At 33.7% G+C, this 11,292-nt stretch overlaps 1 protein-coding gene across 1 annotated transcript; it reads right to left on the minus strand.

Annotated features, from left to right (window-relative positions):
• Positions 1-4,644: 4,644 nt before the first annotated feature.
• On the minus strand, positions 4,645-10,856 carry LOC120153969 (kinesin-like protein KIN-14G). The gene is made up of 19 exons (XM_039165828.1): positions 10,323-10,856; positions 9,869-10,035; positions 9,646-9,783; positions 9,224-9,436; positions 9,064-9,135; positions 8,859-8,927; positions 8,681-8,762; positions 8,280-8,536; positions 8,112-8,193; positions 7,928-8,023; positions 7,656-7,832; positions 7,445-7,551; positions 7,079-7,257; positions 6,831-6,992; positions 6,496-6,749; positions 6,245-6,408; positions 5,950-6,117; positions 5,220-5,827; positions 4,645-5,111 (listed from the first exon to the last, which is right to left on the minus strand). The coding sequence occupies exons 1-19, from the start codon at positions 10,438-10,440 to the stop codon at positions 5,006-5,008; spliced, it is 3,219 nt and encodes a 1,072-aa protein (XP_039021759.1). The 5' UTR covers positions 10,441-10,856; the 3' UTR covers positions 4,645-5,005.
• Positions 10,857-11,292: the final 436 nt, after the last annotated feature.

The raw sequence follows: 11,292 nt of genomic DNA on the forward strand, positions 1-11,292 counted from the left end.
AAGTTTAAATTATTTTTAATCAACATAAATCATTAAACTATTATATATAATCATTTTATGTCTTATCACATTTTTAGTTTGAAAAAAAAATTCTTTTGGCCAATAAAATGTTGACATATCACATAAAATTATGTATTTGTTTTGACAAAAAAACAATTAATGGACTTAAAGCAAAACACAAACATAATTTAACAAATTATTTTAATTAAAAATAATTTAAGTACTTAAAATGGTTACGTATAATTGTTTAAAGATTTATTTTGACAAAAGAAATAATATAGCGACTTAAAACAAAAAAATACATAATTTGAAGATTTATTTTTAATTTTAGCCGATATATTAAATATATCTATATGTTTAAGAGTAACAATAATTTAAAGAAATATTAATTTTTGTTATAAACGAAGTTATATTTGTAAAAAAAACATATGAAGGTGAGAGAAAGGGCATGGTTTTTGTAAGGCAGTGGTCCATTCCCTACCTAAAATGCGATGGCTAATTGACCACAAGTGGAGACCGCTCGAGAAGAGGGCCCCAAAGAGACCCACAATGTTGATGGGCACAGTTTCCCTGGCATCCATGTCGGTAACATGCGCCTCTCCACCTTTTGAATAATCGACTCTTTCTTTGTGTGATTGTTTCACACGTGTTGGGATTTTGGACGTCAAGCTCTACGATGTAAAGCGTTATTAATTTTGTTATTGTTTAAATAAAAAAATCGATAAAAAATATTGAAAATATTATTAGTTTTATCTGAAACATCATTTTTTTTATATTTTCAGTAAAAGTGCTTAACAATAATAAAATAGGTAGCGCCTAATAATATTTCTGGTTATTTTTACTAAATCCGATAAAACACCCAATAATAAAAAATCAGTAGCGCCTAATAATATTTTCGGTCATTTTTTATCGATTTTGTTATTTAAACAATAACAAAATTGATAACATCTTTTTTAGCCGTTTATTAAAACAACCGCATATGAACATTTCCCATTTTGGACATTTCTTTTATGTGTAGTAAATTCCCATCCTTTTCTTGAAACTTCACAAGAATATGTTTCTTTAAGGATGGTATGTTGATGTTGAATTTGACATTATTTTTCTACTAATTCAAATCTAACTAATGCCGGTAGAGTCCTCATGACCATGACCCTCGTTTGGTTTGAGTGTAATATCTAAATTCAATTTAATCTTTTAAACATTGTATAGATATAAATTTAATTTAAATTTTTAAAAAGTTTAATAATTGAATGTATCCCCTAAAATGTTTCATAATTTAAATCCGTAAAACATGCGTGTTCGTCGTCGTAGTAGAAAAGTTGGCCACAACAAATCTATGGCCTAACTTTAAGCTATTACAATCAATCATAATCAGAAAGGAATCATTACAAAAGTAATGATGCCAACTATGATAATAATAAAACCTAACCAGTATTAAAGGTAAAAGAAACATTTATTATGAATCAATTAAATAGTTTTAGTGATGTAAGAGATTATTATTCTTTATATGATTTAAATTCGAGCAATTGAGTTTGTTATCCTTTTTGAAAAATCTGAATTTGAGCAATTATCTATGCAAAATCTGTCATATGTCTATATTTTTCATTATTGAAAAAAATAATCGATATTACTTTGTAATCGTTGAAATAAAATAATTATATAAACATATCTCCCATATCATTTCTAAAATTCTGGAACGATGAAACCAAAGAATTCCAAAAGAAATAAAAAATAAAAATGATTTCACCATTTTTATGCTTCCAAAAATCCAATCAAACTTCTTTAATTCACCAACATTGTTGGTTCAAGTAGTAAACAACTTAATAACGCTTAAACAATGTCTCAGGTTCGAGTCCTTGTATATGCAGAAAATCCCCACTGGGAGACTCACCCACCAAAATCAGGTGTGCGACCTGATCGGTCCAAATTAGTCAAGACAAATTGGAACTGGAGGAAAAAAAGTCATTTTCGTTGCGATTCCCCCCAATATCAAATGCGACAGAACAATTTCGCGGCCATCGTCACGATCTTCATCAAATCCATCACCACAAACGAAAACAATATTGTTATTACTCCGGTGAAGCGGAATATTAACAGGAAACAAACGACAATCGTCCAATCAGATTGTGACACATGTCATTACACATGCCACCATTTGATTTGAGGGTTAAATTTATTTTAATTTATTAAAATTAGGACCAAATTGATACAATATATAAAGTAAAAGTAATCAAATATGTAATTATACCAAATATTTTAACTACCACATCAGCTTCTCCATTACATATTAACGACAAGTGACTTAATTGAATGCATTTAAATAGTTGAGTAACCTAATTGACAAAATTTCAAAAATATTAGTCATAATGAAAAGGGGCAATAGTTAGGTGATCACTGGTATAGTTTATCCTTTTTTTTTAAATGATCATCCAGATCAATTGGTAGAGCGCAAGGTTCTTAACCTTAAGGTCGTGGGATCGAGTCCCACGGAGGGCATTTCATAATTTGGAGGTCTCTCACGGAAACTGCTCTCAACCTCGTGTTGGGGGCAACCTACTATCCTACCTCCCTCTTACCCCATTACATATGAGAATAAGGGTCAGCAAATTTTTTTATTTTAAATAATTTATTTTTAAATTTTTAACCAATTTATAATTATAAGTTGAGTCTTTTAGAATTTAAAATTTTATAAATTAAATTAATGATACTCGTCATTAGTGATGCTCATCGCTGCTCGTCGAGTAATGTAAAATTTTCTTAACATAATATGATACATATGATAATTAATGTTACATCACGTCCTCCAAAATCATTATTTGAATTATTTGTGTTCTTTCGATTTGTTTATAATTCTTTCTGCATTTCAAAGTTCAATATTATTTTATTTAAACAGAATATAATTATCGTTTATGCCTCATCCTATTATTACATCCAGGTTTATATAGTCGTTAAAAAATTTTATAACACGGATGCGATTAGCATATACTGATAGTTTGAAAATAAAATTGGAATGTTCAAAAATTTAGGGGCTACTTTAAAATAGTGGTCATAATTTGATATAAAATTAGAACATGTTTGAGGATCAATTTAGGATTTGAGGAAAAGTGGTGCGGTAAACTCTAGAAATAAATTCGAGTGCTCATCCTTTTTCGGTTTAATAGTACCAGAGGTCCTCAAACTTTTTTCTTTTAAAATCAATGTGGCCTATGAATTTATTTTACACCTACTGTGACTGAATTGAGGGGGGGGGGGAGAAATCAATTTGATCCTTTGATCAATGGTACTGACATGACAATTTACGATACTAACATAACAGATCATGATACTAACATGAGAGTTCATATTAACCTAGGTTATATATATTTATTTATTTATTTATTTAAATTTTTATTTGTTTATTTTCTACCAGCGACCTTTAAACTAAAATCTAGAGACGCCATGGAAAGATGGAAAGAATGCAAGTTCATACTTCAGAGTTAGTTGAGACAACATACGTAAAAGATTGGAAAAGGAAAGTCTAGGAGACTATACTGTCCCAATCCCAGCAAGCTTAACCTAACATTCAGTTCATCGTGGTTCTCAATAGCACGACACAGTGACAATGCCAGAGGGACAATCCTATGCTTAGTTTCTAAATGTACATAGGGTAAACCTGAATTAGATTCTCCTTTCAAAAAATATTTCAGCTAAAGTCAAGTTCAAGAGAAGTAGAGCCACACCGGTAAATGGTTAACACAAATGCTCCTTTGACAGGATTTGATCCTATGAAGACTTAATCAAAAAAGTTGTAAGAAAAATAAATCATCATACCATGGCAGCTATTCTAGTTCGAATTTGTGGCGGATATAATTTTGGTCAGTATCTGACTTATGTTGCTCCGACTCTTTATTTTGCTTGAAGTGTTTACGGAAAACGAATTAAAAGTTCAATGATTGTATTGCAAGTTTTAAAAGTTGAGTGACCGAAATGCAAGCATCCTAAAAGTTTGGGGACTATTTAATAGTTTACCCTTTTTAATACTCTTTTTTCATAACTTTTTTAATCTATTGAGTATTAACAACACATACCGTACAAACGTAGTTATTCGAAACCAAAACTTTGGAAGAATAATCTTCCTTTCATAATTAATTTATTTTGCATTGGGTCTCTCTTTTCTTGGATAAATTATTAAAAGAAATATATCAACTTTTTGGACTTTTTACATTTTTTAAATTCTAATTTTAGATTTTATTTGTTTTCCATAATAAATGCAATTTTTTACTTTTTATTTCATTGGTTTCATTGCTTGCTTGTGTATTCCTTTGTACTTGAATGAGAGAGGATGAGTCCTTATAATTTTTCTTATTTTTCAGTATTCGGTATTCAATTTTCACATAAATACATATTGGGACATAAAAATAAAAGTATTTTTTTAGAGAATTAATTTTTGTAGAGCTTGGACTTTTCAAATCATCTTAATGATAAAAGTAAATGTTATTCTCCTTAAAAGATTTAAGTTTGAGCAGTTATATTTGGTCGTAAAACTTATCCAAAACTTAAAATATTATATTTTTTATATTCATATTAAAATATACGTCGATATACAATAAAATGAAAATCAGTTCCACTCCTGCAGTTGTAACCCGTCAGTTCAGGTAAGCTCATCAAGCATAACTTCTTCAATCTTCAATGATTTGATCAATGCCAGAAGAAAAAGAGGTACTTGAGTATAATACAATTCCTCCACAATTCTACAATAAAGTACAGTTTGAATGTGGGGTGGAGAAAATAAAAGGCAAAGAATTCCCAAAATCCACACTCCTTTGAGCCGAATACAAATCAAGAAAATGGATCATCATTTTGGGGTTTATATGAATGACTTTACCACTACTAAACATTGGGAATTTTTGCCATTAATTTCATAGATGTGAACCTCTCCTTGTCAATGCAGCTAACCGATAGACACATAAGAAAAGTGATATAGCACACAGAAGAAGAAGAAGAAACAATCCTTATTCAGTTTAAATCACTTGTTAATTCCAGTTTTTCTCTTTCCCTTTTGCGGACTCGGATTAACTCCAGTGGAAGATTTCCGAGTTGATGGCGCAGGTATTAGTGATGGAATTGAGGTCCTGATGGAAGCAAAAAAAAATGAAAAATCAAGGCCTAAATGTAGTAGAAACCAAGTTGAAGTTTGCAGTAAAATAATAAGGCATTCAGTTTCTAGCATGAAAGTTTACCTGATTTCTGTTGTCTTAGCTGGCTTGGGTTGCTGTTTCTTTGGTTTAGATGCCAACATGGTTGGAATACCACTGATTTTAGGAATACCGGATGAAAATGAGTCCGTTTCCAAACAGTCACTGGTTACTGTTTCGCGATCGGATTCATCATTGCAGTTTACTTCAGACCGAGTCCGTTCAGGGTGTATCATTGTAGGCTCAGGGAGTTGACTCTGATGGGGCTTCTCAGTCAGTTTTTTGCCATTGCTTACTCCTTTACTTGGCTTTGCGGATGGATTTTTGTCCTTCTTTAGGTTGTCAAGCTTGTTCACCATGATTTTATCTACCCAATCACCAGACGCTTCCGAATCTATATCGTCATCTCTTGAAACACTCGAATCATTCGGACTTCCAAGAGGTGTCCAATGCGATGGATTCGCTAACATCTCTCGAGTCTCCAAACTGTCTCTTCTAGGTGGATTTGCTAACATCTCTCGAGTCTCCAAACTGTCTCTTCTAGGTGGATTCGGTAACATCTCTCGAGTCTCCAAACTGTCTCTTCTAGATGGATTCGGTAACATCTCTCGAGTATCCAAACTGTCTCTTCTAGATGCTGATGAAGACTCATACTGAATCAGCAGACGCAGATTTATATATCATGTTAGGCAAATCTTAAACAAACATAAAAGGACCTATAGTAAAACACTTTCAAAACTGAAAATTTGTACCAATTTTGGCACTTGAACTATACCTCAGTGGTTGCAGACATGCAAGATAGATCACTTGAACTCTTCCATTTAGGATGAGAAGTGGATAATCCAATGTTTGGTCTATTTTGTTCCGGACTAAGGGATTGAGTATGTTGCAGGTTCTCGTGATCTCCTTCCTTTCTAGCTAAGGCTACTTTGAGATAAGCTATCTGAAAACAGTTGAGAGAAAAATGGTAAATGAGAATGTTCGCAAAATAGTGAACGAGTAAATATAAGTACAGGTTTGGCTGCAATAGGCGGCCATGCAACACTTTGAAGTTAAAATGCCAAAAAGACCTGTTCTTTAAGCTCTTTCACTTCTCCACCGTCTTTGTTCACCTTAGCGGCACCAAGCTCGACTGTGGCAACCCTTTCCGCAAATTTAAGTGTACTAAGAGTTTCTCCAAGAGCTTCGTACTCGGGAGCAATGTGAACAAACATCAGTGTCTTGGCTTGTCCTCCTGATAAATTGATTCCAATAGCATGATTCAGCAATTACAAATACATTACTGTTTTTCGGTTAGAAAGTTTTCGGATAATCTTTTTACCAAGTGAATCTTGGAGCAATTGAGTAAGTTTACTGTTCCTGTAAGGAACATGTGAACTTCTTGATGCAAGAGAAGAGATCACATCTCCTAAAGCCGAAAGAGACTTGTTAATGTGTTGTGCTTCTTTTAAACTATCCCCTGTCACCTCGGATTTGTCCACCCTTTCGCTTCCTGCAAGGTCGACCAGATGCATCGAGCCACGAAGAATGTTTCCCGAAGTGAGGTTCTTCCCCTGAACATGAACCGTCAAGCAGCTGCAGTTTTAAAGACAATTAGAAACTTAGCAGCATATGTTTCGGAACATAACTATAAATGTTTTAGACTGTCAGCAGTACCTGTGAGATCGACTACTCCGGTCATTTAATGCTGTGGAGCAAACTGAACGGTTTTTATGCCCAAGGTCCATCAAATTTATGACGTCGGACGGTGATGATACGTGAACAAGGTTTGCATCGGGTACATTAATCCCATTTTGTGAGCTGTTTCGGATTTCTAATGTGCGTAGAAGTTAAAGAAAATTATTTAAAGAAAAAGAACATGAATCACAATAAACAAGATTGATGAGTCTGAATATAAAGGATATCTCTTATTTCCACTATCAGTTGAAAGGAGATCCTTGACTTGCTCATTATAAATTTCAAGCATTTGCACTGAAATCTCATAAGAAATGGTGTCTTTCCTCTGGTTTGAAAGATGAAATAGATCACTCAATGCCCTGTAGTTTACGCCTAAGCCTTCTTCGGTGAGCTCCTTAGGCCCTGTCTGGATTCATCAATGGGATGACTTAGCATAAATCTTTGACAGGCTACAATACAGTATGTATCACTGAACTTAATTTTCAGTATGGTATTCATGTCAAACATATTGAATATACACAGTCTCTGACACTCGATCCTTAGTCCGATTAACATATATTATCATTGCAATGAAGAGATGCTGCATTTCTTACCATGGTGTGTGTCTTCCCTGATCCTGTTTGTCCATAAGCAAATATACACACATTGTAGCCATCGAGAACAGACCGAATCAAAGGCTGGGTATCCGAGAAAACCTCGGCTGCAGGGAACGAGTTGATGTCAGGAAAGTCTTACAAGCATGGGAAGATCGAAATGGATAGATGCAAAATCATAGAGGAAACAACTCTGTTTATAATCTCTAACCTTGTGTTACAGATGGGCCGAATATTTTGTTAAAGGTAAATGATTTCCTTGCCTCTTTTCCATTTTTCGAATGTGTAAGAATTGTTACAGTTCTTTCATCAATGTGATCTATGGAACTCAAAGTGTTCGATTGTCCGGGAACCATCGGCCTTATTCGGCAGTACACTCTTATATTCCCTGGAACATGGTTTTCCAACAAATGCAATTGATATTTTCATTTGAATCTGACAATTTCTCTCATTCAGACTATTTCAACTGTTTAAGGCTGCTACCTTTCAGGTCCTGCACTTGGTTGTATAACTTCCGGTTTTCTTCGAGTACTCTCTGATATCCCGAAGCCGCATTAGCAAGACTAACCAAGTGTTTACCTATTAAACGAAGCTAGAATGAGACAATATCACGTTTTCATTTCAAGAACACGAAAAAACATCCAAGAAATCGACTTTAAGTTTATACCAAGATTAAAGGCCTCTTCCTGGTATGTCACCTGCAGAGCTTGCACTCCAGCTTTTGTTGAGTAAAGACAATGCTTTAGTTCCTACAGGCACAAATACATGAACTGCAGCATCCCCATGGAAGATCATACGAATTTTGTTACTCAAATCGATGCTAACTGCTGATTACCTCAATAAATCGTCGTTGTTGCTCAACCAATTCCTGCTGTTTCAAAACATATTGTACCAATTCTTCATTCGTATCGGACTTGTCATCGCATGTTTCCTTTCTCTCCGGTCCTATTGATGATGATTCATCTTCGCAAGTTTCCTTTCTCTCCGACCCTATGGATGATGATTCGTCATCTTTAACCATTTCTTCAGCTGATGCCTTTACTTCAACTACTCCGGCCTTCACCGTTTCTTCAACAGATGCCTTTACTTCAACTACTCCGGCCTTCACCGTTTCTTCAGCTGATGCCTTTACTTCAACTTCTCCGGCCTTCACCATCACATTATTTAAATGATTCAAAAACATGTACTTGATAATCACATGAAGCAATAATCAAAAGCTACTGATAAACATTCCGCCTACCTTTTCATCAAATGAAACTGTTCGTGAAATAGAGTTATCAGTTACAGATTCTTCCTTTGCTTTTGCACTAATTTTAATCTGTCAAATTACAAAAAAACATGTTTATTTGAGATAACACTAAACACAAATAAATCATTGAAGTTTTGAGAGTTATGAAAAACTGAAGTTTCTTACAAGTTCACTGTAGGTTGCCAAGCGACGGTCGAACTCCTCCGAGACTTTACTGATCATAGTTTCCACAATCTATCAGGAGAGTTTTACAGCAACAAAAATTTTCCTAGTAAGCTGTTGAATAACTCGACATTTCCCAAGACCTCGATTCGATCCCAAAAAAAGTGAATTGATCGAGGAAATTTTTGTACTAGCAGAAGGATCTTACCATTGGAATTTCTTCTTGCCTCTTATCCGAAAGAGCTGCACGAACTAGCACACCAAAAGAACTTGCAGAGCCCTGAAGATAACAATGAAAAGGAGATATCAGATTAGATGTTTGATGAAATAAACATGTAGCATGAAAATTAAAAAGAAAGCTCACTAACTTCTTCAATGGACTCTGATTGCTCACTAGACAAGTCACAAGGAAGGGTCGTTGGAACGGAATTCATAACTGGTTCACTGGTTTTTCGTGCCCCAAAACATGAGGGTTTGGCATTTGCATAGTATTTCCATGAACCAATTCCTCCATTTTGTTTCCATTCACTGTAAGACTTCAATGCTAGAACACAGTTCACAAGCCTTGAAGACTTCCCACCCTGGGAAAATAAAAAATCAATCAAGAAACATTCGTTTGACTATCTTACCCGGACTTTGTATTTTCTATTGATAATTTATTTTTGTCCTAGAATTTTATAAATTGTCTCCCCTAACATTAAATCTTTGGTACTTTCATAAAAATCATGCATCCTTCCTGAATAGCTATCGGAGAGAAATTGAAATGAAGAATGTTAAGTAATATACTAACCTGTTCTAAATCAGAGGCCTCAAAAGTGGGAATCCCTATTTCCTCAATAGCTACAAGGAAGTTTCTCACATTTTCAAAGTATAGAAAGGCTGATAAAGCAGCTCCATCAGGAACAGAATCGCAAGGTCCTTCCACTACCTATCATTTAGAATTTTTAAAAATGGGTAGGAAAATCAACCGAGAAAATGCAAAATTTTCTGGGAAAATTGTTGCTGAAACAGACCTTTGGCACTGATCCCGGTTTGATCTTGTTAAGAGCATTGCAAAGGATTATCCCACTTCGCAATGCGTACCTAAATTCTTCCTCCGAAGGCTCAGCTGGTAAATCTTTGCCCCCAACAACACCAAGTATTTTTCTCAGCCACCCAGCAGCTTCATTTCTTCTTAAAGCTTCGAAAATATAACAATGACGATAGTTTTAGAGCATATTTTCAGCAAATCATATTTCCCATTTGTTTGGAGATCGCTTTAATCGATTAAAAATTACAGAGATACATATTTTATGATTGAATCTCTTAACATAATATTCATAAAATCTGAAACTTAAATTTGATAAAATAAAAAAAAGAATAAATGCAAAAGACTCCTAATCATGCGAGAAAAATGCAGATTAAAGAAAACCATTGATCATTCAATGATAAATAGAGCAGAAGGGGAAAAAGAAGTTAGATTATTACAAGCTTCGTCAAATTTTCTCGAATCCAAATTAACGTCGCTTGTTCGACCTCTTTTCTCTTGAAGAACGTCTTCGAAAACCGATTTTAGAGAGCCTTGTAAATTCGACCCTGTTGCCATTTCAACCAAAAACAGCTTTCGAATACCAACAAAAATACTACAGATTTTACAAGCTCAATTCAAAATTCAATTCTCTCTAAATTTAACATCAAAACCCAAATCTCGAAAAACCCCCAAAAAGATAATTTGAACCTCTTGTATGATGAAAAAGCTCTGTCATAAAACAGAGCATAATAATAAAAAGAAAACAGAGAACCAAAAAAAACTATGTTCTTATTGTTGTTTCCTTCTTTTTGTTCCTGTTTTTTTCTATTTTTATTAGAATTGGCATTGAATCTATCGATCAAGAGAAACAGATAGAGAGAAATTGGGAGGGTTTAAAAGATTTTCTCTCACTTTCTTTCACTTTCTCTCATTTTCCTCTATCTGTCTTCTCTGTTTTTATTTTTTTTCTCACAGTTCGGTTTCCCTCAAATATTGAAGGGGGAAAAGCTATACACCCAGCCTGGTTCCGAGCCTCCCGGTTATGAGGGAGCTTTATTGTTAGAAAAAATGGTGGACTAATTTTAACATTTTTCTTGTGTTTTTATTTTTAGTTCATTGAAAATTAATTTATTAAAGTAAGAAGTTAATTATAGCTAATTGATTTCGTTTAATGATGTCTATGATTTTAAGTTAAATAGTTGATGATTAATATTTGACAATTAATGGATGATTCTTATGCATTTCACGAGCGACGACGAGCACCGCTAACAATGAGTATCATTCAATTAATTTATAAAATTTTAAATTTTAATAGATTTAATATATAATTATAAATTAGTTAAAATTTTAAAAGTAAATTATTTAAAATTAAAGGGTAAATTATACCACTAATCACCTAACTATTTCCCTTTTCATTTTAACCAACAA

This window comes from Hibiscus syriacus, unplaced genomic scaffold, assembly GCF_006381635.1.
Source record: "Hibiscus syriacus cultivar Baekdansim isolate YM2019G1 unplaced genomic scaffold, ASM638163v2 tig00111105_pilon, whole genome shotgun sequence".
Classification (NCBI taxonomy): domain Eukaryota; kingdom Viridiplantae; phylum Streptophyta; class Magnoliopsida; order Malvales; family Malvaceae; genus Hibiscus; species Hibiscus syriacus.

Bases quoted from the DNA above. Each gene is read 5' to 3' on its own strand.
- LOC120153969 (XM_039165828.1), bottom strand. From the start codon at position 10,440: ATGGCAACAGGGTCGAATTTACAAGGCTCTCTAAAATCGGTTTTCGAA. The intron at 6,750-6,830 runs GTACTGCTGACA...TTAAAACTGCAG, and splicing joins CGGAGTAGTCGATCTCACAG to CTGCTTGACGGTTCATGTTC. The intron at 6,118-6,244 runs GTCTTTTTGGCA...AACTGTTTTCAG, and splicing joins TGAAAGAGCTTAAAGAACAG to ATAGCTTATCTCAAAGTAGC.